Source organism: Bos indicus x Bos taurus, chromosome 19 (assembly GCF_003369695.1).
Source record: "Bos indicus x Bos taurus breed Angus x Brahman F1 hybrid chromosome 19, Bos_hybrid_MaternalHap_v2.0, whole genome shotgun sequence".
NCBI lineage: Eukaryota > Metazoa > Chordata > Mammalia > Artiodactyla > Bovidae > Bos > Bos indicus x Bos taurus.
The window spans coordinates 54,911,998-54,938,010 of NC_040094.1; the positions used below are offsets into that span (position 1 = coordinate 54,911,998).

The 26,013-nt window shown below is 56.2% G+C and overlaps 1 protein-coding gene and 1 long non-coding RNA gene across 2 annotated transcripts; one reads left to right on the plus strand and one right to left on the minus strand.

The window, feature by feature from the left end:
* Window positions 1-344: 344 nt before the first annotated feature.
* Window positions 345-4,870, minus strand: LOC113877826. Its single transcript, XR_003506837.1, has 2 exons — window positions 4,830-4,870; window positions 345-1,222 (listed from the first exon to the last, which is right to left on the minus strand). It is a non-coding gene; the product is annotated as an uncharacterized LOC113877826 (long non-coding RNA).
* A 4,856-nt stretch (window positions 4,871-9,726) lies between these two features.
* Window positions 9,727-13,029, plus strand: SOCS3 (suppressor of cytokine signaling 3). The gene is made up of 2 exons (XM_027518344.1): window positions 9,727-9,985; window positions 10,564-13,029. Exon 2 carries the CDS (start codon window positions 10,655-10,657, stop codon window positions 11,342-11,344), a length of 690 nt encoding a protein of 229 aa, XP_027374145.1. The 5' UTR covers window positions 9,727-9,985; window positions 10,564-10,654; the 3' UTR covers window positions 11,345-13,029.
* The last annotated feature ends 12,984 nt before the right edge of the window (window positions 13,030-26,013 follow it).

Genomic DNA, 26,013 nt, shown 5'->3' on the forward strand with positions numbered 1-26,013 from the left:
AAATTATTATTTATTTTTGGCTGTGCTGGGTCTTCATTGCTGTGCATGGACTTGACTTGCGGTACACAGGCTTCTCTTTGCAGTGGCTTCTCGTTGCAGAGCACAGGCTCTAGAGTGTGCGGGCTTCGGTAGTCGTGGCTTGGGGAGCCCTTGATACTCTTCCTCCCCAAAGTTAAGACCTGACCCCCGTCCTCCCTGGCATGAGACAGGCTTCTGTCCCCCGAGAGCAGGAGTTGCCAAATGTTTTCTTAAAAGGCTTAATGGTAAATACTGAAGGCCAGATGATTTCAGTGGCATCTACTCAAGTCTGGTGCAAAAGCCACAAGCAAAACAAACCAATGAGGTTGTATTTTCAATAAAACTTTATTTACAAAAGCATACTGCCAGCTCTGCACCATAGTATCCCAATGTCTGCTTCAGAAAACAGCTTTTCCCTGTATTGTAGCCATGGACCTGGCAGAGGCTCCACAGGGCCTGTAGGGCCCTAAGAGAAGAGGTCTTCTGGCACCTAGGGTCTGAGTCGGTTGGAATTGCGGGTGGTGAGGGACAAATTGTCCAAGCCACTGAGTTCAAACCATCAACCTTGCTGACCGGGGTGGGGATGTGGTCAAGATTCTTGCATCTATCATTTAAACTTTTCAGTGTCGAAGATCTTGTCATCTGCAAAACAAAACACCTGTTGCTCAATGGCTCTCTCTCACCACAAAGAGGGCCAGGATAATCTGGCATTTCATCAACAAGAAGCCAGAACCCAAATTTCTGGAAATGCCTCCTGGGCAAAGCATGCCGGTTTGTTTCTCTGTCCCGGTGAGAGATAAATGCAGCTCTCAGCTTCAGGGGAATCTCAGCCTTTTGTGGTGTGGCAGGCAGCCAGCGCCACCCCAACCAGGAGCTGGAGGCCTCCTCGTGATCCAGCAGCCCAGCCCGTGGGGAAACACAGTGGCCGGTGGCCAGTTACGTCCCAGGGAATCCCAGGATCCCCGGGCCCCACTTGGGTGGTGGAGGTGAGCTGCTGGGGGGCTCCCTGGAGGAACCCCACCTTCCCTGCTTCTCCCTGCTCAGTCCGCATGGTACAAGAGGCTAGGTGAGCTCCAGGGCTGGCAGCAGAGTCTCCAGCAGGACAAGTCTTCTTGTTGAGATGAGACGAAGTCAGACCAGGCTCCAGCAGGTGAGAGATGAGGCTTCAGACGCCCAGGCCCAGGCTTGATTTATATTCAGCCTCCTGGAATTTAGGAAAGACGCTCAAAGGAAATCCCCTGAAGTCAATCGCCCTTCTCGGCCCTTAGCCTAGAGAGGTGGGAGGACACAGGCCAGGTGGAGGTGCCACCTCCGTGCCTGTAGCTCTTGGCAGGGAGAGGAGTGTGGGGAGGGCAGTCATCCTGGGAGGTGAGCTATGCAGAGCTGGAGAGCTCTGGTCCCAACTAGAGGGTCCACCTAGACCTGCCAGATCGGTCCAAAGAAAACCCTCAAGTCAAACGCAAATGTGAAATTTCCAGATTTTTAAATGTTGCCTCTGGCTCAGATGGTAAAGAATCTGCCAGTGACACGGGACAGCCAGATTTGATCCCTGCATAGGGAAGATCCCCTGGAGGAGAAAATGGCAACCCACTCCAGTATTCTTGCCTGGAGAATCCCATGGACAGAGGAGCCTGGCAGGCTACAGTCCATGCAGTCACAAAGAGTCAAACATGACTGAGCGACTAACATTTTCCCTTTCAAAAGTTTTAAATTCTGAGCTACATTCAGTGTGTAACTCATCACTTTGCATGCATCTTTGGAAATATATAAAATGCCCCAGTTACGCAGGAGGAAGGGTAATTGTAGCAGGCCACAGCAGTTCATCTGTATGTTGCAGATGTTGGACTGCGGCTGTGCAAACAGCCGTGCTGCCTGTTCATGAAACATCTTTGAGGTTTACAAAGTTCCAGAAGTCAGAGGATGCGCCTGATTCTTCTCCCGTAGAATGGAGTAGAATAGACCATCTTCTCTGCTTGGAGGTGTCTCAGGTTGAGCTCAGAAGCTGAGCTAAGACTTCTGTCCCTGGTGGGCAGTGGGGAGAGTGCGAAGGGAGACAGAAGTGGACAGTGGGAAGATGCTCAGTGGCAGAGCCTGGGCGCCCTGGAGCTGGTGATGTGTCTGTCCCAAAGCTCCGCTTGCTCCTAGCACCTGCGAGCTGGGAGACATGGGGAGGAGACCTCTCCAGACCTCAGCTTCCCATCTGCACGTGCCCCTTCCTCAGGGATTCCCCCCAGTTGTCCCCCTCACCCACAGACTGGGGGTCCCCATAGTATGCTCACATAGCCCCCGAGACTTCGCCGAGTACTTAACACAGTTGCAATTAATTAATCATGACATCGATTGTAGGAGAACCTTTTTCTTCTGGAAAGAATCTAAGCTCCTTGAGGGCCCAGACTGATAAATTCCAGGCTCCCAGACCAATCTCCAATACATAGTAGGTACTCAAAAATGCGTAGTAGGTACTCTTAAAGAAATGCATGAGGCCTTCCCTGGTGGCTCAGTGGTAAAGAATCTGCTTGCCAGTGCAGGAGACACAGGTTCCATCCCTGATCTGGGAAGATCCCACATGCTGCAGAGCAACTAAGCCCCATGCACCACAATGACTGAGTCTGTGCTCTGGAGCCTGGGAGTCGCATGCTGAAGCTACTGAAGCCCCAGCGCCCTAGAGCCCATGCTTCGCAGTAAGAGAAGCCACTGCAATGAGAAGCCCGAGTACTGCAACTAGACAGCTCACGCAGCAACAAAGAACCCGGCACAGCCAAAAATAAATAAAATTATTTTTTAAAATAATTTTAAAAAAGAAGATGAATGAATGAGGGACTTCCCTGGGAGTCTAGTGGTTAAGTCCCCTCACTTCCAGTGCAGGGGGGTTTGGGTTCTATCCTAACTAATATCCCACATGCCGCGTGGTCTGGTCCCTCCCCCGAAAAAGAAAAGAAATGAATGAATGGTTTTGTAAAACAAGTCTTGCAAGAGCAAGAAGTGGTTCTAGATAGGTCCAATTACCCCAGAAATCTGAACTGCCATCAGCAATTTTGTTTACAATTATAGGGGTCTTATGAAATCTTCATGGGCTCGGGTGTAGACACTCGGAACTCCACTCAGGTGAGTGCAGCAGGGGCGAGGGGAGAGCTGGAAAGGAAGGTCATGGGAGAGCCAGCCCCAGGGTCACCCCTTGGAATCTCACCCCTGGAGATTCCCACCTCCCAGTCCTTCTGAGTCACTTCTCTGCCCTCCTGGCTGGTTTCAGCCGGAGAGAGGGTACATCACATCCCTTTGAACTTGCCCCGGAATCAGTGCATGCCAATGTGTGATTCACATTGGAGCTGGGGACCTTCCTAGGTGGAAGTCACCACCTGGATAGGAGACTCGGGAAGTTTTCCTGGCGACCCCGTCCCTGCAGGGAGCCTGAGCGCAGACCCACCCCGGGGAGGTCAGTTCAGATGCTGTGAGCATCTGACCCAGGGGCCCGGGTCAGCTCAGGAGCTCCCCTACTGCCTTGCTCTGGCAACCAGCCCATCTGGGTATCGTGGGGCAAGCCAGCCCACGGCGTCCACCAGGTCCCCACCCATCCCGGCTCTCCAAGGGCTTCTGGGGCCCAGGAGCCTGCCTTGTCCTCACCCCCCTGCTGGCTCTCCCTCCGGGGCACTGCCACTTCAGCTCCAGGCACCAGGCCAGGCCTCATTTGCATTACAGCCCAGATGGTTCACCACAGCCTCGCTTCCCAGAACTGCCCGCTGCTCTGGTGTCTGTTCCCGAGCACAGGAAAGGGCACGGGCCGCAGGCACAGCGGCCGCTTCAGAGCGAACAGAGCCTCTTACCATCCCAACCCAGGACACAGCAGGGCTGGTTTGGTTTAGGGTCAGGGGCGATAGCTGGCTGGAAGCCAAGTCCCCTCCTCCTCTACCTCCAACTCTGAACTTGGAACAGATGGCGATTCCAACTGGAGCCTTGGAAGAAACCCCTCTCCCCTCCCAGATGCCCCCCACCCACCCCTGTACTCTCCAGGCTCCCCCTCCAGAGTCTGGGCGGAGGACTGGGCCACCCCCCCAACACCCCCACCTCCGCCCCCCGCCCAGGGCAGGGGGTCTGAGCTCTGGCCCAGCCCAAGTGCCAGAGGGAGAAGGAATCTCAGCAGGCAGGGTGGGTAAGTGGGTGGGTGGGTGGGTGAAGTGTTTTCTTTCCCCTCCCTCGGCACTTTTTCTGGGAAATGCCAGAGGCCAGCTGGGCCTGGAATGTCAGGCTTGAAAGAACTCCTCCACTGTTCATAGACATCTGAGCCACAAACCTTTTCATTAGCTCTCGGGCCCCTCCCAGCAGAAACAAAGGCCTGCAAACTGGAATGGCGATTCCGGCTGCAGACCATTGTCCAGGCCTCCCCAGCCTGTCCCTTGGCATTGTCTGAAGCCGGAAAGAGAGAGAGGTCGGGGTCAACCTGCTACACAACCCTTGGACCTTTCCAACTGCACGGGAAAGGTCATCTCTGCCATCACCCTGGGCACCAGCAAGGCTGGCTCCACCATCAGCCCTGGTGGGCAGGGGCTTCAGCTAAGAGGGGCTAAGATGCCCAAGGAAGCCCAGCCCTGGGAGAGCCTCACTGAGGCAGTGAGGGGCAGGGCTTCCAAGAGATCAGGTGAGACACCCCACCCCCAAACACACACACACACACACACACACACGCATTTTCTCCAAACTGTCCAAGAGAAAGGGGAGCAGGAAGGGAGAGGCTTCATTGCCTCCTGCATATCTGCAGTAACCATCAGCCCAAGACTAGAAGCTCCAAAAGGAAGGAACCAGAGTCTTTTCCTCACCATTTTGCTGGGCTCCTCTGTCCATGGGATTCTCCAGGCAAGAATACTGGAGTGATTGCCATTTCCTTCTCCAGGGGATCTGCCAGACCCAGGGATCCAATCTGGTTCTGCTACATTGCAGGCAGATTTTTTTTTTTTTACCATCTGAGCCACCAGGGAAGCCCCCATTGTGTCCCCAGACCTCGCCAACTGTCACACAAGAGAAGCACAATCAACACGCATAAGTCAAATCAGGCCACTGGACAGTTGAACCCAGGGTGCTCCTGGTGCTGTGGAAAGCCCACCAGTCTTGAGACAGAGGGAGGCCTTGGGCTTGGCATTGAGCAATTCTGTGGTCTGAGGCCAGTCTCCTAACCCATCCGGCTGCAAAGCCACCAGGCAGAACAATGGCAAAGTGGGTGCCGGCCCCCAGGCTGGCCTCCGGAGCACACGGAGACCATGTGCGCAAGTGTGGGACCTTGTGTTCACCAAGGCGGCCAGAGCTTCCTTCGACCCCCCGACGGGCGCCAGCATTCCGATCTAGGAGGCTTGGGCAAGAGCTCATTGTCTGTCACACACCATGAGTAAGTGAAGCCCCATGGGCAGCTGAAACCGCTGTGTACTTCCCCTCCATCACAAATGAATCTCTTTATTATCTTTATGACCAAGCACCTTTGCCTGGAAATGGGATTCTGACTTCATAAGAAATGCTGCAAAGGGAGAGATTCTGAAAAGGCAGGAGGCTCCTAAATCCCTTAGCCAGGAAAACGGCAGGGAGGGACAGAGCGGCGAGACTTGGACAACGTTTCTCTCCCCTGGAGTCCCCAGCAGACAGGGAAACTGCCTTAGGTCTGCCCTGCTCTGGGCATCTCTCTTGCCTGGAAGAAGGTCCCTGGGAATGTGCCCAGTATCCGACTGGTGTCTCCTCCTTGACATTTCCAGCAAAGTTAGAGTCTTCACTCCCTTTTTCTTATGATTAGCAGGCCTAACAGTCTTCACCAGCCACACAGGGGCTTCTATACCCTTCTTCCCATCTAAACAGCCACTCCATAGCCCTTCAGGAAAAAAACAAAAGATACTCTAGAAGAAAGCAGTTGGTGGTATCTAAAAATGATGGAAAATAAAAGACAACACAATCCCTTATTTAAAGATCCACTGAGCACTTTCTATGGATCAGTTGGCTAGGTTTAAAAAGAAAAAAAAAAAAAAATCAACGACAGTTCCTTTCCTCTAGGTTATCAGTGGAGAAGGAGAGCATGTTGGTCAGCATAGAAGGAGCTACCCTGAAAGTTTAGACTGAGTCTCTGCCAAACCTTAAAGGAAAAGTAGAAATCAGCCAAGATGTAGAAGGTAGTCCCACCCAGAGGGAAGCAAACATGCAAAGACCCAGGCCTGGAGAATGTTTCGGACACCGCCTAGAGCTCCAGGTAGCTGGGGCGTGAAGTGTCAGTGGGGCAGAGGTAGCTGATGAAGATGACGTGGAGGCGGAGAGCCTAGACATACACTCACTGGGAGGTGTTTGCACGATCCCAAAGGCAACGGGAGAGCTTCCCAGGTGGTGAAAAAACCTGCCTGCCAACGCAGGAGACGTAAGAGATGCTGGTTCGATTCCCGGGTCGGGAAGATCCCCAGGAGAAGGAAATGGCCTTAGGTCTGCCCTGCTCCAGTATTCTTGCCTGGAGAATCCCTTGGACAGAGGAGCCTGGCAGGCTGCACAGTCCAGGGGGTTGCAAAGAGTCAGATATGACTGAAGCATCTTAGCATGCACAGAAAGGCAACAGGAAGCCCCTGGAGATACTAGAAAGCCAAAGGGAAAGTGGGTGACTGGCTGAACTGTTTGAAGACAAACAGCTTTTTGGAATGTATCATATAGGAGATACATAGCTCTCCAAAACATCAAGCCATGTATAGCCGCATCCTTCCCCTAGTAGCCCAAGGTGCGGCAGCTCAGCCTTCCCCTCCTCCCTCTCCTCAAAGACTCCTCAATGCTTTCCAAATAATTACAGCTGACATTTGTCGAGCATTCACTACGTGCAAGGCACTATTCTAGCAGGTTGCATGCACTGCCTCAGTCCTCACAATCACGCGATGAAGTAGGTACTATTTTCAGCCTATTTTACAAATAAGGAAACAGAGGCACAGCTGGGGAAGTCAGTGGCTCAAAGTCATACAGCTACTGGGTGGTGGAGCCAGAACAGCAGTTCAGTTTCCTGAGTCAGCACTCAGGGAGCCCTGCCCCCTCGCGCAGGATGCACGGTGGCCCTGCCCCGGCTCTGTTCTTTCCATCATCTCTGTACTCTTGGACCCACTCTGTGCCCCCCCGCCCCCGCCAGTCACATACCCTTTGCCACTGGCCCTCGGCAGGCCCCAGGCTCACTGGGGTACCACGCTGTTGACATTAGGACTCACCTGTTGCAGAGCTTTGTGTCTCTCTAAGCAGACTGGGAATCCCAAGCTCAGGGGCTGTTTATTCCTGCTTGTCTCTCCCATCCCCACTTCTAATCCCCTCTCCCCCCAAGAATGAATTATCAGAGTCTCATAGGATTGATTGTAATGACAACCACTCCTTTCATATGACACCCATCACGTGGGGGTCCCATGTCCCCTCACCTCATCCGCATCCCTGCAGGATTCACCCAGCATGACCGTGTTCCCAGCACTTTGCCCGGTGCCTGGCAAAAGCAGGCACTCAGTGAGGGTTTGTGGAATGAATGAATGAACCTGACTTGTGTCAGAGCCTTATAATTTACAAAGCACTCTCTCATCCATTAACTCAAGGGCTATTCCTTGTGAGCCTTCCCTGTCCTCCACGGGGCTCAGCACAGAAGTGGATAGTCATGGTGCAGCCTCCTAATCAATGGATGAGAAAAAGAATGAATGCCTGAGTCTACAGAGAAGGAGAATCCATTTCATTAGCCTGCAAATCTGGAGGGCAAAGACCAGGTCTTCTTCGTCATTATATTTCAATGCCCAGTACAATGTCTGGTACACAGAGTCCAATATTTGTGAAATGTGTTGAATAAATCAATTCCCCCCTCTGCAGAAGTAACAAGAAGACTTCCTCCTAATGACTCCTCTCCTAGAATCCGAAGGGAGAGTTGGACTGAATTACTTCCATTTCTAGCACATTTTGATGTGCAGAATCTTTTCTTATCTTTTAAATCTCAGATCTCTGATGGGAAAAGATTATTATTCCTGCTTTACAGATGGCAAAGCCAATTTCCAGAGAGGCTGGGTGTCCTGCCCACAACTCATTTACTCCTCTGACATCTGTGGGGAGAGAGGTGAAAGCACAGAGGAGACTGGCAAATCGAAGGCACGGAGAGGTGCCTATCAGCTCCCAGAGACGCCGAGGAGCCAGGTCTCCGGTGTTTTCTCTCCCCCTTCCTTTCCTTATCTTCAGAGGCTGGGAGTCCGGAAAGAGGGCAGGGTCAAAACTGTCAGCCCCTGCGTTCTGAGAGATGACAATCTAAGCGCCTCCTAAGCTGGTTCTCAGGTGTCCCCAGCACCCCACTGCCTGTTTGGGGTGCAGAAAACTTTCATCCTTCATAAAGCTGGCCCTGGTTAACCCAAACCACCCACATCCACGCCAAGAACAAATCCGTTGTTCACCTCAAGGGCCTCCTCTTCTCAACCCCGGGGGGAGATCGGACCCCCACACTGGCGGGGCAGGGGGCCGGGGGGTGGAGATTCTAGGCGGTAGGCCTGGGGTATCTGAAAGTGGGCTGAACTGGAAACTGCTTTCCGTAAATTCTCCTCTGCTGGATTTTTTTATTCCCAGGTCTAATTCCAGACTGCGATGTGAGTTCTCCCTGGGTCCCCCGCCCCCGACAAGCTCCCCCAGCCCCAGCTCTTGAGCCAGCACCCCCACCGCCCCTGCGTTTCGCGTTTCAGGGCTTGTGGAGTGCAGCACAGAACTCCACTCCATCTCGCAGACCCCAGGGCGCCCTCTAGCGGACGCGGGGCGCGGGGTGGGGCCATCGCTCGCCCTCGGGCCGGTCCCGCTGCTTAAGGGCACCTGGCAGGTTTGGAGACTCAGAAGGGCCACAGAGATTGTTGCTTGCGTTTGTGTCTTTGGAGCGGTGGGAGGCGGCACCCATGTTGACAGAGGACCTAGCAGGGGGCCGATGGACTGAAACCGGACAGCTGCCACGCAGGCGGCGTTCCTTCCACGCTTAGGACTCCCGGCTTCATCTCTGGGACAGGCCCACGGGTGACGCTCGCGCTTTCTTCCGCCCCCAGGCTTCCAGGTCCGGTACTAGTTTCGAGGCCCGGCTTTGGGAGTGGGGGTGGGGTGTCCCCAGTTCCCCAGAGGCGGGCACGGGCCTCCTGGGGCCGCGATCGGAACCCCGGGCGGGCGCGGGTGGGGGCGAGGTAGGTGGGTGGGTGGGTTGCGTGGGGTCTCCCCGCGAGGTCCGAGAAAAGGGAAGAGGGGGAAGCCAGGAGCCTCTCCCGCTCGGCCTCCTGGAACTGCCCGGGCTCCGGGAGCAGCGCCCCCGCCTCTGCCAGAAACTGGCCTTCTTAGAAGGGAGGGGGAAAGTGTGAATGAGAAGTTGGGGGCGGAGCGCGCGCGGGGGAGGGGCCGCTGCCAGGAACGCGCCGCCGGGGCTGGCGCCGCGCCCGCCGGGCCGCCCGGGCCGCCTCGCATCGCGCTTTGTCTCTGCGCGCGTCTCTGCGGGTCCCCGGCCCCGCTCGCGGCCCGCCCTCGGCCGCCCGCGGCCCCTCCCTCCGCTCGGCGCGCAGCCTTTCATTGCTGCGAGTAGTGACTAAACATTACAAGAAGGCCGGCCGAGCAGTTCCAGGAATCGGGGGGGCGGGGCGCTGGGGCCGTGTATATACCCGCGAGCGCGGCCTCCGCGGCGGCTCCGACTCACACTCCCCGCGCCGCCGCCGTCGCCGCCGCCACTCCGGCCCCGCACGCAGCCCGCCCGGCCCAGCTCCGGTCGCGGCCCCTCGCCTCGCGCCCCCTCACCCCCCACCGCCCGGCCGGCCCGGCGGCGCGCAGGGGGCAGGGCGGGCGCCCCGGCGAAGCCCGAGGGACGCGCGCGCGAGGCCCCTTTGTGGACTTCGCGGCTGCCAACATCTGGGCGCAGCGCGGGCCACCCACCGCTGGCCGCCGTGCCTTGGGGACCGTAGGAGGCGCAGCCCCGAAGCCAAAGACTTCGGTTTGGGACCAGGTAGGAAGGAGGGGCGCGGCGTGGAGCGGGGGGGTTGGAGGGTTCGCTAGTCCTGGGAGCTTTTCCCGGTTTCCCCTCCCCTTCCCGGGTCATTCCCGGCAGGGAGGGGACGAGATAGGGGGCAGAGCAGATGGAAGCCGGAGATCCCAGGTTCCCGGAATACCCAGGCTGGGGCCTTTCGGCTTCTCGGGTCCCCTCCCTACCCGCCCCCAACCCCCCACCCCATGCCTCGAATTTCTTTCTCCGTCCCTGCCCCCCCGGGGCCACCGGACTGAGCGGCGCCCAGAGCGTCCCGGGGGCCCTTCTCCCACTCCCCACCCCGGCCACGCTCCTGGAGACCCAACTTCCGCGCCCGAGTTTCCCACTCGGCACCTTACCAGTGCGCGCTGGGGAAAGGGCTGCCTGGAGGCGGGGGCTGGGCGGGCTCCGTGGGGCGTCTGGGTCGGAACGGGGGCCCAGGTGAGCGCCTCCGGGGCAGCTGGTGTCCCGGCCGCTCGGCAGAGGCAGGGGAGCCGGGGCGGGTCGGGCGCGCTGGAGGGTTCCGGGCACTCACGCGGCGCGCGCCTTCTTCCCCGCAGCCCCCCGGGATGCGGTAGCGGCCGCTGTGCGGAGGCCGCCGAACAGCTGCAGCCGCCGCCGCCGCGCAGATCCACGCTGGCTCCGTGCGCCATGGTCACCCACAGCAAGTTTCCCGCCGCCGGGATGAGCCGCCCCCTGGACACCAGCCTGCGCCTCAAGACCTTCAGCTCCAAGAGCGAGTACCAGCTGGTGGTGAACGCAGTGCGCAAGCTGCAGGAGAGCGGCTTTTACTGGAGCACCGTGACGGGCGGCGAAGCGAACTTGCTGCTGAGCGCCGAGCCCGCGGGCACCTTCCTCATCCGCGACAGCTCGGACCAGCGCCACTTTTTCACCCTCAGCGTCAAGACCCAGTCGGGGACCAAGAACCTGCGCATCCAGTGCGAGGGGGGCAGCTTCTCTCTCCAGAGCGACCCCCGGAGCACGCAGCCCGTGCCCCGCTTCGACTGCGTGCTCAAGCTGGTGCATCACTACATGCCCGCCGCCGGCGCCCCCTCGTTCTCCCAGCCCCCCGCTGAACCCTCCTCCTCGCCCTCCTCCGAGGTGCCCGAGCAGCCACCGGCCCAGCCGCTCTCCGGGAACCCCCCCAGGAGAGCCTATTACATCTACTCGGGGGGCGAGAAGATCCCTCTGGTGTTGAGCCGGCCCCTCTCCTCCAACGTGGCCACTCTCCAACATCTCTGTCGGAAGACCGTCAACGGCCACCTGGACTCCTACGAGAAAGTCACCCAGCTGCCTGGGCCCATTCGGGAGTTCCTGGACCAGTACGATGCCCCGCTTTAGGGAGCAAAGGGGGCAGGAGTTGGGCGAGGGGGCCCGGGTCCCCTCTCCTCCGTGGCACATGGCACAAGCACAAGAATCCAGCCGCGCGAGTCCTGCAGCTCCCGGGTGAGCCAGGGCGCGGGGAGCCCCCTCCCGCCGGTCCTCCCCCCGCAGAACAGGGCCAGCGGCACCTGGAATGTGTTTGAGGGGAGACGGAGAGCCACCGGAGCGCACCTCCCCGACTCCAGCGTCTCCGGAGGAGCCAGCTGGCCCAGGGGGACCACAGCTAGGACCGCAGTGGATGCTCTGTCCGCTCCCGCCTCCTCCACCCCGCTGCGCTTCCAAACGGGGGACACCGCGGGGCGTGTTGAACTGTGAGAACTGCCGGGAATCTTTGAACTTTCCAACGGAACTTGTTTGTTCTTTGATTTGGTTTAAAACAGAGCTTTAAACCTCAGCGGGTTGAGAGCCTGGAAAAGGGTGGAGGGGAGAGAGAGAGAGAGAGAGAGGGTGCCTCCGGGGCCCAGGGCTGCAGGCTGGCCAAGAAAACGGTCACTCCCACTGCTCGGCTCAGGTCAGGAGGGGCGGCTGCCTGCTCCACCTCTGGCTCTGGGGAGAAGGGTGACCTGAAGGGGACCTTTCTGTTCCCCCTCTTCCTGCCCCTCAGATGGCCACCAGAAACACAGGTCCTAGAGTCCGTCTAGTGCCCAGGAGCCCAGGGCCCTTCTCCCGTTTTAAGGGGGGAGTGGCATTGGGGGCGCGGAATGGATGGGCTGGTCAGTAGTTCTGAGCCCACCCCTGCTCTACCTTTCAGCACCTGGGGAGGGGGGGTGGGGCTGGAGGAGATGAGCCACCTTTGACCCCAGACAGAGACGATAGGGCATTCTACTTTGTGCCTCCTGACTAGATCTGGCTAGGAGATTTGCCTTAAATGCTCCCTGTCCCATGGATAGGGACTGGCACACAAGAAGCCACACACTCAGCCAACCCCAGCAGAGGCCGAAGGATTCTCAGAGGGGCGCCCAGCGGCCACTCACCATTTGGTGGTGGAGGTCGGAGATGGATTGGTGGGGAGGGGGCAGAGATCCACCTGCTTTCCAGCTGAGCCCAGGAAGAATGCCAGCCAGCCCAGTGGATACTGGCCACCAGTGGGACCTGGGCTCTGGTCCGAGGCAGAGCCACTGGGTCCTCCAGCCCCCAGCCCCTGCACAGACAGCCCTCCCTCCTCACTTTGGGGGACTGGCACTGGCAGGAAGTCATCAAGAGGCTCTGCCACCCAGCTGCTCCCGCTCTGCAATAGCACTGATCAGTGAAAACTCAGAGGAATGTAGCAGCGATGGAATTACCTGGAACTGTTCTTTTTTTGGGGAAAACCAAACACACACAAGTTTTCTGTGTCAGGTATTGGGCTGGATGGGTCAGCTGTGTGTTGGGGTGGTTTTTTTTTTTCCTTGTTATTTTGTTTGGATTTTGTTTTTGTTTTTTAATAATGTTTACAATCTGCCTCAATCACTCTGTCTTTTATAAAGATTCCACCTCCAGTCCTCTCCCCTCCCCCTACCCAGGCCTTCAAGGCTGATAGGAGATGCTTGAAGAACTCAACAAAAATAACAATCCAAATCAAACTTTGCACATATTTATATTTATATTCAAAAAAGAAACATTTCAGTAATTTATAATAAAGAGCACTATTTTTTAATGAAAAACCTGACTGGAGCCTTTCTCCCACCCCCCACCGCCCCTCTGGACTTGCTTTCTCTTTCACCCACACCCACACGCTACATCAGAGGGTGGCGGCCCTACCCCCTCACTGCCCTGGTGCTTCTCGTGATGGAATCAAACTCAGGCTTCACGTCACTGACAACCGAAGGCAGCCACCTAGACTGTACCCGGGAGGGGTAATTCCTGCTAGTCTGATTCAGATCTGACCAGAATATGCAAAGCAAGTTCGAAGGAAGCGCTTCAAAGGGCTTGCAAGGAGTATAAACGGAGCTGTGGTCAAAGCTTTTAGAGGCTCCAAGCTATTAGAGGCACTGGGCTCCTTGGCAGAGAGGTGTTACGAGAAAGCCCAGACTATGGGGTCCTGGCAGTGACCCGTGACCTCAGCCAGGTCCCCAGGAGCTGGGGGGAGGGGCGGTCCCGATGCAAACCCTGCACACAGTGGGGCCCTCCCATGGGTAGGAACCCCAGCCTGACCAGTGGATGGGGCCACCCGCCTCCCAATAAGAGCAGCCATCTATTCACCTGTTTTCAGCCACTCCCACCCCTGGGGCACTCAGACACCACCTGGGTTCACCTTCCTTGCCACCCCCACCAGGCAGGTGTTACTACCCCACATTCGCAGACCCAACTGCGTGTTTCCTGGGAGCGGGGACTTGGACTGGTCGCTTCTGATGCCTAGAACTGGTGCTCAGTAAATATTTGTTGGCTGAGCCTGGGGGCAGCCTCTTAGGTTCATGGAGGTTAAGCAACCTGCCCAAGGACACACCACTTGGGAATGTGGGAAAGACACAGGTTAGGAACCCAGGAGGCTTTGATTTTCCCAAAGCGCAAGAATGCTCTGCCTCCCTAAGTAAGCATGAAGTCTATGCCCAGGGTTGCCCCTAGGTGGGTCCCCCCTGCAAAGCCAAGAGTTTGGTAACCTCCTCCCCAACATGCATACTCAGCACTAGGGTTCTGCGAAAACACAAACTAAAAATGCCTGTTCTGAGACACTTCCCTTCCACGCTTCTTCCTCCCCCAAGCCCCCAAACCTAACAGATGGAGAGATGAGTGTTCCCCCAACAAGTCAGGGGCCCATTCCCTCATCTGCCTCGGTGCCTAAACAAATGCCAAAGCCCTCTTCCTGGCCCCCGATAAGCTGCTCCAGGAATCAGTGTCCAAAAGGCAACTGAGAGTAAATAAACAAAATCGTTTTTCTTTCCCATTTCCTGGACTTTTGGGGGAAAATAACCTAAAGTGACAAAGGGCCAGACCAGGTGTGAGATCACTGAGTGGACAGAGCACGTAGGGACCACGCCAGACAGACTACCACCTCTAGAACTGGGAATGCAGACCCAGGCAAGGTCACCTTCCCAGAGCTCCAGGTCAGGTGAGGGGACCCAGTGGGGCTTGGCTCCCCAGTGCCTCCCAGGAGGAGGAGAGCTTGGGAAGCTTCTGGCAGGCTCTTCCCCACCCCAAGGCCTGCCAGTCTGCCACCATGTGCTGGCACGACTGCCTCTGTGGAACCTTGGAACCCAGAATGTATCAAACCCCCATCCCCATCCTCCACCCAGAAGGCAGGTGTACAGCCAGAGTGTCCAGTATTCACAGGGCACTAAAGGGGCTTCCCTGTGGCTCAGACGGTAAAGAATCTGCCTGCAACGCTGGAGACGAGGGTTCGATCCCCAGGTCAAGAAGATCCCCTGGAGAAGGGAATGGCTACCCATTCCAATATTCTTGCCTGGAGAATTCCACAGACAGAGGAGCCTGGTGGGCTACAGTCCATGGGCTCTCAAAGAGCCAGACACGACTGAGCAACTCACTCCACTCAAAGGGCCTGGTAGGGAAGTGGTTCTCTCATCCCTTGGAGGTTGAACTCAGAAGACACCTGACTCCTTTCCCTCGCTGCCCACCCCACCCTTCTTCCCATAGGTCTCTCCATTTAAAGACCACAGACTGGACCACTCTTCTAATTTGACAGACAAGTCAAACAGAGTCCCGAAGAAGGAAAGCAACTTACTGGAGTTCACACAGCAAGCTAGCTATTGGCAATACCAGGACAAGAAACTCCCAGCTAGCTCTGCTCACCAGCGCTTTTCTCTGTTTTTCCCTCCTCACCCCAACCCCTGTTGCAGAAATCTGTACTTCTAAATCCTTTCAGAGGCAGGCATCCCTCCTCCAAAGAACTTCGTGGCGGGGACCCTCTGTCCTGGCCGCCAGTGGAGGGGTATGCCTGCTCCCAAGATTTGCTAAGAAGAGTCCCACAGGGAAGGGGGACAATTCTCAGCGGCTTGAGCAGGTTAAGCAGGTTAACGCCTCCAGAGGTTAAGCTTAGCTGGGGGTACTTGGCCAAAACAAAGGCTGGAGATGCTCTTCCGCAGGCCCTGAGTCCAATCACCCTGCTTCAGGCGCTGTAGGAATTCACCCCGAGAGGCCCTTATCCACTCTCCGTTGGTGCTGTTTTGGTGCAGTCCACCCGATGAATTAAGAGCCGGGAACGGGAACTCTAATGCCTGCTCTAGAGGAGGGAATGAAGGAGGCCAAAGACCGGGGAGCTGGAGACGGGAAATAAGCGGCCACGTGTGTCCTAGTCTAAGGAACGAGTAAGGATGTTCGAGACGGGGTACGCCGCGGTACCAGGCAGAGGGAGAGCGAGAGAGACAGAGCGGGGCAGAGTCAGACAGCCACAGAGGGAGTCGAAGCAGAGACAGAAGTCTGCGGGGAGGGGAACCACTTGCACAGGGGCTGACCGGCAAGACCGAGACCGAGGTGGAATGAGCCCGGTCCCGGGCGCACCTTCCTGCGCGGCATCCCGCCCCCTCCCATGCCGGCGGCCGCCGGGCGGGCGGGCAGGCAGGCGAGCGCGTCGCTCTGGAGGATGGCCTCTGCCAGGAAGAATCACTTCCCGGACACTGCAGGAGCCCTGACGGAGCTATGCGAAGAATGTCCGCGCGGAGCCGGGCGGGTGGCACCTCCCGGGCCCACGCCTCCGCCGCTGCCGCCGCCGCCGCCGCCCTGAGGAGCGTGCGCGCAGACAGACCACGCCCCGCCACGCCCCCGCCACGCCCCCCGCCGCCGGCGGAGCGGTCACTATAGCAACGGAATTGCAGGCGCAGAGTGCTGTTTATTCTCAAACGAGTGCCAGGAAATTCGGCCGGGAGGCTGCCAGGCGCACCTCCCTGGGGTGGGGGGTCGGGAGAGGGAGAGAAGGATGGACCGGCGAGCCCGGGGCTCCTGGGGGGAGGGAGGGAGAGAAAGAGGGAGGAAGTCCTTCGTCACTGGCGGGGGGGGGGTGGGTGGTCACTGACCCCTCCCAGGGGAGGCTGCTCAGGACGCTGTGAGTGGATCAAGTTTTCCCGGGGGAGCCGAGATTCCCCCTCCAGGCCGGCAACGCCTCCACCTCCCCAAAACAGGCTCACAGCCCCTGCCTGTCAGTCACTCACTCACTCATTCATTCATTCACTCAGCAAGTACCTATTAGCACATCCTGTGAGTTAATAGGATTGAGCGTGAACAACACAAAGCCCAGCTCCTGCTCTCCAGAGATTTCGTGGGAGTGACAGACACCAGTTAAAATGTAAATAAAATGAATAGACTGCTATCTGCGCCCCAAGACTCATCTTTAAGCCTCATTTCCAGTACCTCAGACATCCACAATCCTGTCTATCCTTGAGCACGGTGACCAGCTTGTCCTGGGTTAGTAGCCCTGAGTGTCCAGGACATTTGATCACCCTTCCCTCGGGTCACACAATCATGTCAGTCATGGAGAAACTGAGGCTTGGATTACAAGGACAGTTCTTTCAGGGTGGTGGGGATCATTAGAGTTGGAGGTCCTACCTGAGAATCCAGGGCTCTTTTGCCTCAACCCTTTTCACCACCCAGGCCTGCCCCCCTTCCCAAGGCTCAAAAAGCCGAAGAACCACCTGCAGACTTCCCCCAGGGAGTGGATGAAATTGCTGATTCCCGGACTCCAAGCCCAGCTTTTCTGAATCAGAAGCTCCAAGGAGAGTCAGCAAGCTCAATACTCAACATCACCTCAGGTGACTCTGAGACCACTTGCTGCCTTCGGGGAAGACAAGCCTCGGTCCTCCTCATTTCCTGGGACAGGGGATTTCCTCCTGGAACCTTGACTAAGCCGGAGCTGGGAAATCAGCAGGGAGGGGAGGCCCAGGTTCACCACCCGCTTGTGAGGAGGCAAGTGCCGACAAGTGCAGCCTCTGCTGGGCTCCAGCCCCTGGGCCTCAGGCCGAGGATGGTGGCGGGTTGGGGGGGAGGAGCACGTTGCGCCTTCTCCCCAGTGCTGAGCCCTCCCAGCTGTGCTGTGCTGGGAACAGGCCAGACATTTGTGAAACCCTGGGTTAGCCTGACCCACTGTCATGAGGGCTGCCTGTGGAAGCTGGCGCGGGGAGAGGGGTGGGGGGCTGTTCCCAGAAGTGGGGAGAACTCTGGACTTCCCACTCCTGAGTGCTCCGGATTGCAGCACAGCCTTAAGCAACAGCAGTGGCCTGGAAGGCTGCGTTGCAAAGAGAACAGAGGCCCCCAGCTCTCATCTGAAGAGAAGCCAGGACTCTTGAGTGCTAAAACTGCATGCCTTCCTCATTAATAACATCACAGCTGCTGTTCGTAGTAATAATTAGGCCCAGCCTTAGAGAAAGGTGGAAAACCTAGCCTTCAAAGAAGAAACACACAGAAGGCGAGTTCGGTATTTACATTACACAAGAAAATGTGTTTCCTCTCTTTCACCTCCCCTCCCCCAAGTCTTAAATCTTTCCATACAGAAAGCACTATGTGGTGTCCATAATGTACAGGATGATGAAGGTTATAGACAAGAAACATAAAATCCATGAGGACCGGTCCTCCAGGAGGCCTGTGTGTGCACAACCACAGGGGGTGCTGTTCAGGATATGATCTTTGTAGGTGGGGTCCCATGGCATTGTACGATGGGGACTGTAGTGGTTATGAGCTTTAGGGTACATTAGCACCTGATGCTTACCTGCCCGGTGCCTCCAGGTGATGTCAACGAAGGTGGGAACCCTGTTCTGGGCACCGGGGCCAATGCTGGAGAGACCACTGCCAACAGGGAGCATTCAGACTTCAAGAAGCATACATATAGTCTGAAAGGGGAACCAGACGTGAAAACCAAGAAGTATCCTAAAAAGGAATAGGTATAAAAATGAAATGGTGTACAGGGTGCAGCTGAGGGCCTCTGGGAGGAAATGACCCACAGTGCTTCCCAGAAGAAATGACTCCGGTGGTGATGAGAAGGAGCAGGTGTTCTCTCAGCAGGCGTGGGACAGCCTGGCATCCTAGTGATCAAAACAGGGAAATGGCCAAAAAAGGGAAAGGAAGACTTTGGGGAACTTCAAGAAGTTTGGTGTGTCCCCATCAGGCACATCCAGGCCAGGCTCATCTTCTAGAAACGCTGCTTTCATCATCACATGACACACACAGTCCTTCCCCATAGGATGCACACTGCTTCCCGGGGTGCTTTCCTCTAAGCCGGTTCCAGTATAGTCACTCTCTCATTCTCGAGGAAAACTCGTTGTTTTCAATTCCCCCACCCAGGGAGACTTAACTGCCTCCCATCAAGGTGGTCTCCTCACCTGCCCACCATAGGCTTCCCACCTGTGAGCTTGGTTCAAACGGGGGTCATCCCACCAGCCCAGACAGCCCTTCCCCCTCCTCGAATTCTGCCTCTTTCGTGGCTGCCAGTTTCTTCCAAATTGGACCATGAACTCTTTGAAGGAAGAACTCACTCATTCATTCCTTCAGCAATAATTTATTGATTGCCTACTCTGTACCAGGAACTGGATCTTCACAAAATCTAATAAGAGGGGGTCACGGTGCCTAGTGGAAGCCCACCAAATGCTTGACCCCAAATGCTTGACTGTACAAAAGAAGAAACTTCTTTACACAAAGGGGTTTCTGGAGTTGTTAAAATATTTCAATCATTAACAACTTTTATTTTGGGAAGCAAAGAGGCATGTTTTATTTTGAATATGTTGCATTTTGTTTCTTTCAAGACATCTTAATATGTTATCTTACTCCTACCTGAGGCAGCCCAGATGAAATATATTGCATTTTCTGGATAAGCAAACTAAGGTGTCAGGGGATTTAGGCTTGCCTCAAGTCACACAGGGGCTTCCCAGGTGGCTCAGTGGTAAAGAACCTGCCTGCCAATGCAGGAGACATAAGAAACCCAGGTTCGATTCCTGGGTCGGGAAGATTCCCTGAAAGAGGGCATGGCAACGCACTCCAGTATTCTTGCCTGGAGAATCCCGTGGACAGAGGAGCCTGGTGTGCTGCAGTCCATCAGGTCACTAAGAGTCGGACACTAAAACGACTTAACACGAACACACAAGTCATACAGATGATCAATGGAAGGAGCAGACTTGTTATTTAGTTGCACTGAGTCTTCTGGTGGCTCACGGACTGTGTTGCCCCGCAGCATGTGAGATCTTAGTTCTCTGACCAGGGATGGAAGTGGTGTCCCCCATATTCCAAGATGGATTCTTAACCACCGGACCACCAGGGAAGAAGTCCCAGGAGCAGACTGACCACCTGCCCTTTCCACCATTACCCGTATGTGCATGTGAGAGCCCCCCCAACCAGGATGTCCACTTAGCAGCTACTGTGAAGGCTCCCCAGGGGACCCAAATGGCTTCTGGATCCACACCTGGCCTCTCATCAGAGACTAGTCAGCCCTGGAGGGCAGTCCTGCGGCTACCATTCCATCCACTGAGGCCTTAGGATCTTCCCATCTCCCAATGGCTGGGAGCCTCATATATTCAGGGCTGGTATTCCCAATGGGCGTAGAATTGCCAAGGAAACACTACTGAGACCTCTGGCCAACCCAATGTGCAGAGGTTTGTGTGAAGCCTCAGAGAACCTCAGTATCGCTCTAAACTATTCCTCTGGAACCCAGGGAAGGGATGAGATGACCTCTATACCTCTTTCTGTTATAGAAGTCTATGAAGAGGAGGCTGGAGGGAAAGGAACCAGTTTGGGAGGGAGACAGGCTGGCTGGCTTTGGAGCCTGGTCCTCTGGCCACTCACTGCTCTTTTCACTGTCCCTTGGCACCTGGTGAAAGTAGGCAAGGGGCTCTGGAGGGAAGGCCACGCAGAAGCTATTCAGAGACCAACCCGCATTGCCTGATGAGAGGGTGGGGACAGCCCGTGGCTGTGGAATCTGTCCTCCACACTGGGGCTTCCCCACTGGACTTCTCAGACCATCACTCCAGGGGTTGCCTGGGAACTCCAGCAAGGACCCTGACCAGGCTCTGGCCAAAGCCCTGGAGTGGAGGGGAGGAGCCCAGGAGAGCAGCCCAGCCCTCCCGCAGGCATCCTGCCAGGCCTCTCCAGCCTTAGAGGAGCTGCGAAGGTCAGCCAAGGGGCCCTGCTGCAACAAGAGACCTTGTACCCACACCAGGATAAGGACTGAGCTGGTCCGTCCTGAGTGGGGGAAGGGAGGGGCCTCAACCACAGCAGAAGATACAAGACCCTGGTACCATCAGGCTGGACTCCGTCATTGGTATGAGAGACATCTGGAGAGGAAGAATCTATAGGGGCCAGATTCCCAGTAGAGGCTGCAGGCCCCTGAGAGAAAGATGGAGCAATGGCCAGAGGTGCCTGGAGGACTTGCTGCACGTGCCCGGGGTAGACACGTTGCTTCGCGCACAAGCTGCTCCGCACGTTCTGAGCTCTGTCTGTAAACTCGACACCCAGTACCATTCCTCCACTGTGCACTGTACATGAGCTTTCCGCGGGATGATGCATGATGGTGAATCACCCCAGTCTAGCTTCCCACCATGAGCAACACAGCAAATCCGGAGATGACTGACCAGGATCCAGCGGCAAGGTGATGGCAGGGGTCTGATCTTTTCTCGGGGAAGAGAAAGGGGGCCTGAACAAGGATCACAGGTTTTCTAGGCCTCAGAGGCACGATTTAAGCAAATGAGTCAGCCTGCTCAGGGTTCCGCTCCCTGGTCTCAGGGGCCCTCCTTGCAGGTTTCCGGAGGGTTCAGTGGGAAACAGACAAGGACTGCAGGAGAATGCTGTCGACTGTGGTTCTCCACCTGGCCTGTGGAGTAAGAATAAAGACGGGTTCACCAACCCATAGCTGTCTTCTTGGCCCCGTCTCTGCAGGGAAAGAGCCCACCCCTGTGTGTTTTATAGATCTCACATACTTTCAAGGCCTGCTTCTGATGCGCCAAGCACTCTTCTAAGCCTGTGATAGGTAAGAACACATTTAATTCTCCAGCAACGCCCTGAGTTAGGTACTATTACTGTCCCCATATTTATAGTGGAGGGAACTACAGGACAAAGATGTAATGTGACATGCCTAAGGTCACACAGCTACCCAGGAGCAGAGCTGGATCCAAACCCAAGCATTCGGGCTGCACATCCCTGCCCATGGCCAGTGTCTGCCAGCCTCACTGAGGCTTGCACACGGGCACAGGAGCCCTGGACTGGCAGAGAGGAGGGCGCCGGCTGTAGGGCAGGAAAGTCAGGTGGGTACATGTCTCAGATCACTGCTTCCTGGCAAATGACCTGGAGCGGGTACCTCCAGGTCATGTGGGTAGCTCCATGACCTAGTAATGGTCTTGCCTTGGTTCTTTTTTAAAATTATTTATCTATTTATGGCTGTGCTGGGTCTTCATAGCTGTGTGAGCTTCTCTGTAGTTGTGTTGCTGCGGGGGCTGCTCTCCAGTTGCAGTGCATAGACTTCTTATTGCGGCAGCTTCTCCTGTCGCACAGCATGGGCTCCAGGGTGCTCAGGGCACACGGGCTCAGCTGCTGCGGCTCCCGGGCTCTAGGGCACATGCTCAATAGTTGTGGCTCAGGGGCTTAGCTGCTCCAGGGCGTGTGGGGTCATCCCGGATCAGGGAAGCCAACCTGTATCTCCGGCATTGATGTGTGCTCAGTCCCTCAGTCGTGTCTAAATCTTTGTGACCCCATGGACTGTAGCCTTCCAGCCTCCTCTGTCCATGGGGATTTTCCAGGCAAGCATACTGGAGTGGGTGCCATTTCCTGCATTGGTAGGCAGATTCTTTACCACTGAGCCACCAGAGAAGCCCTTGCCTTGGTTCTTAATCTATACATGGGCATCTCAACAAAACCTGATTCATGGGTTGTCGTGAGGTGGAGACAAGATCATGTCACAGGGTTAGTACTATTAGCAAAGGTTCCCTGGGACCAGCAAGATTCAAAATGACCTCCCACAGTCACCCCCATCAAACTCCCCACCCTCTTGCTATGAGAACAGTGGAGACCGACAAGCCTTGGCCGCAGTTTCCTGTCCGGGTGGGAGGAGGGTGCTTAGGAAGCGTTCCTTCCTGTCTCCTCCTTGGTCTCTTCCAAGCTTTTGCTTTCCGTGCCTGGTGGATTTCCTTCTTGTTTTCCACAACTGCCCTCAGTCTGACATTTGGTGCTCATACGAGTTTCCTGGGGCTGCTGTACCAAAGGTCCACAAACTAGGGGGTTTAAAACAACAGAAACGGATTTTCTCAGTCTTGGAGGACAGAAGTCCCAAATCAAGACGTCAGCAGGGGGCTTCCCTGGTGCTCCAGTGGTTAAGAATCCGTCTTGCAATGCAGGGGTCACCAGTTTGCTCCTGGTCCAGGAAGATCCCATGTGCCACCGAGTAACAAAGTAACAAACCCTGTGCACCAAAACTACTGAGCCTGCGCTCACTCTTGAGCCTCCAGCCGCAATTACTGAAGCCCCTGGCCTCTGCTCCACGAGAGAAGGCACTGCAAGGAGAAGCCCGCACACTGCAACTAGAGTGTAGCCCCTGCTCAGCAAGGAAGACCCAGCACAGCCAAAAATAAATGAATAAATATTAAAAAAAAAAATAGATGTCAGCAGGGCCGTGTGCCCTCTTAAGTCTCTAGGGGAGGATCCTCTCCCCAGCGCTTGGTGATCACCAGCAAGCCTCAGCATTCTCCGGCTTGTAGATGTATCACTCCAGTTTCCGCCTGTCTTCAAATGGCCATCTTCCAGGCACATCTCCGTCTCCTTGTGTCCAGTCATTGGATTAGAGCCCAAACAAATCCAGGATGACCTCATCTTAACTAAAGACATCTGCAAAGACCCTCTTTCCAAACAAGGTCACATGCAAGACTCTAGATGGACACGAATTTGGAGGATTCTGTTCAACCCGGTACTGCTGACTGGTCCTGCAAGATCTAAAACTAAGAACATTTTATTTTTTTCTTTCCTTGCCTCTTCTGGGAAGAGAGCCTGACCAATGTGTCCTTCTTTGCTCTTGGGAGGAGGAACAAGAGGAAGGCCCTTTTATGTTCCATCCAAGACACCTTGAACAAAGAACAGGCTGAAAAGGTGCCCGGGGATGTACCCAGCAGATGGCCTGGCCAAGGGCAGGGCTGAGAGGCAGTCTGCACGGCCAAGGGCAGTCCTCTTGGGGAGGAGGGAGATGCGTCTGTAGCCTGCTTGGCATGGCCTGGTCCTCCTCAGACATTGCCTCATTTAGCTGCAGGGATATTTCCTACATTTCTCTGGTGAAGGGCTTCAGTATTAGCAACCTCAAATGACCCTACACACAAGAAAGAGCATCCTCTAGAAAGCTTATTCTGAGCTTCCAGGGGCAAGAGACAGAAGGAAGGTGAAGCCTCAGAGCTGGGCGTAGGAGATCTGGCCAGTGCCACACCGTTCCTTGGCAATGTCACCTAGGGAAAAGTCCAGGGGATGCCCAACGGCGAGCTCTTTGCAAAGCCCTGGGTATCTGATGGTGAAGTGGTGCAGGTGCACAGCAGCCTCCATCCCTCAGCTGTGCCTGCTGGATCAGACAACCAGGTTAGAGAGACAGCCAGGGACATGAAGTTAAGGGACTTTCATCTGCACCTTTCTCACTGCAGCATTATCATTATCAGAGAGGAGGCCTGAAGAAGAAAGCTCCAGGTGGTCTGTTACAGCTGAAGGGGAAGTTCTCAGGTCCTGCCCTCACCCAGGGCCTTGCAGCCCCTTCCCTCTGCCTCCTCAGTCCCTCGCCTACAATTGGAGACTCTGGACAAACCTCTGGTCCTGAGAGGCTTTCTGGGGTCCCCAGGCCTGATAATCTAGAGCCTGGGAAAGGAGAAAGGGAGGAGGCCAAGAAGGCATGGGCTTCAGTGCTTACCTGAACCACAGGAAGGGGACGCCTACCCCAGCATACCCGCAGGTGCTCTTCCGGGGACAGGAAGTCAGCTGAGTACTGAGCAAACAGCACGCTGGGGGAGGGGCTCAGGCACCTGGGCGGTCAGCTGCCCTCCTCCCCCACTATCCTTCTGCTTTTCTGGGCCACACTGGTTCCCACACTCAGGAGGCCAGACGAGTGGGGATTAGGAGCCTGGGTTGTCTCCCCATTTCAGTTTGCCTCCTCAAAGTTAGGAGACCAGGGTAGGTCTCTGAGTCTGCTCCCTACCTGTTACAATGGTAACAGGTAATAATACATCTCCGCTTCCCAGCGTTGTTGTCATAGACCAGTGAGTGAACATAGTGAGCCCCAGGTCCACACTGGCTGCTCTGCTGCCCCTGGGAAGGGGCTGAGCCCAGACAGACTATTTCTTGCAAATAATCTGGCATACCTGCTTAAGGGAGAAATGGCGCCCTCCTGGCAGACCTACCTGGCCTGCTAACACTCCCTGGGAAAGCAGTAATTCCTGTCTCCACTTCTCACACTGCGTGAGCCCTCACCCCACCAGGGCCCCTCTCTGGCTGGCCTGCCCAACCACAGGACAATCAGGCTTTTAGCCAGGCAGTTACAGTAAGCCAGGCCCGCCCTTCCTTACATGGGGTACCACGGCTCTCAGGTCCTGGGGCCTTGGTTGTTTTCCCAGAGAGGAGTCAAATGGGGGATCACCAGCCCCTTCCCAACCTGGTACCCTGGGCTGGCTCCTAACCCCACCCCCAGGACATGCTGGTGTTCCCAGCGATTTCTAGGGGCCGCTCAGTCCTGGCAACCAACCGGTCCAAGCTGCAAAGGGCAGCTGAAGCAGCAACTAACGTTTCAGAAGGAGCGACTGACTCACTTCAGCCAGGCTGGGCCCCCTGTTAATATTCTTGGACCGCAGCCTGGGATTCCTGCAGGTTCCGACAGCAAGTTAAGCCATCCTCTTGTAGGAGGCGGCTTCCAAGGTAACCCTGAGAGGAGAGGGGGAGAGGAGAGCCCTGGCAAGGGTGTTGATTCACCCAAGAAGCTCCAGGCCTGGGGGACAGGATAGCCCCCGGCCTGATTAAGCAAGGAAGGGGGAGGAGGAGGGAAACAGGACCCTATCTACAGAGCACAGGACACATTACATAATTATTCTATTTTAATCACAGCCACCCTGTAGGGTAGATATGACTAATCGCTGGTTAATAGATGAGGAAACTGAGGCTGGGAGAGGTTGAGGAGGCTAGCAGGTGGGTGGAGGGTGGTGAGGGGAGAAGGCTGCACGGGCAAAAAGTGAGGTCAGCCCCCTTTTAAACAGCTCAGCCTGAGGGTCCAAGGAAGGTAACAAACAGCCGGGAGCCTGTGCTGCCCCGCCGCCCATCCAGGCGCGCCTCTCGGTGGGCAGGGCGGGCACAGAGCCTCCCTAGGACCCCCTGGTCTGGGACTGCATCTGACCGGGACCCCGCCGGAGCAGGGCGTGGGCTCGGATGGCGGTGGCCCTGGAGGTGGGTCCCTGCCACCCCTCCCCCAGTCGGCGGGATCTCTCGACTCCTCTGTCCCGGCGTGGGGCTGGGCGCCAGGACTCGGACCCGTACCGCTGTCAGGGGATGCTTTGATCCCGATCCCAGCCACCTCGTGCGTGCCCCTGGCAACTGCGCCTCTGCCGGCTGCGTTTAAAGGGGAAGTGTACCGACACAGACACACACCCGCCCAATCTCGCCGCCAGCTGCGGATTCATCAGCCCTTCCATCAGCGCGGCCGGCCCCCGACCGGCTTCCTCGCGGGCTGAGGTCAGCGCCCCGCCCCGCCGCCCCACACCTGGCCTCGCGCCCGGGAT

Coding starts and splice junctions, on each gene's coding strand:
- SOCS3 (XM_027518344.1), top strand. CDS start 10,655: ATGGTCACCCACAGCAAGTTTCCCGCCGCCGGGATGAGCCGCCCCCTG.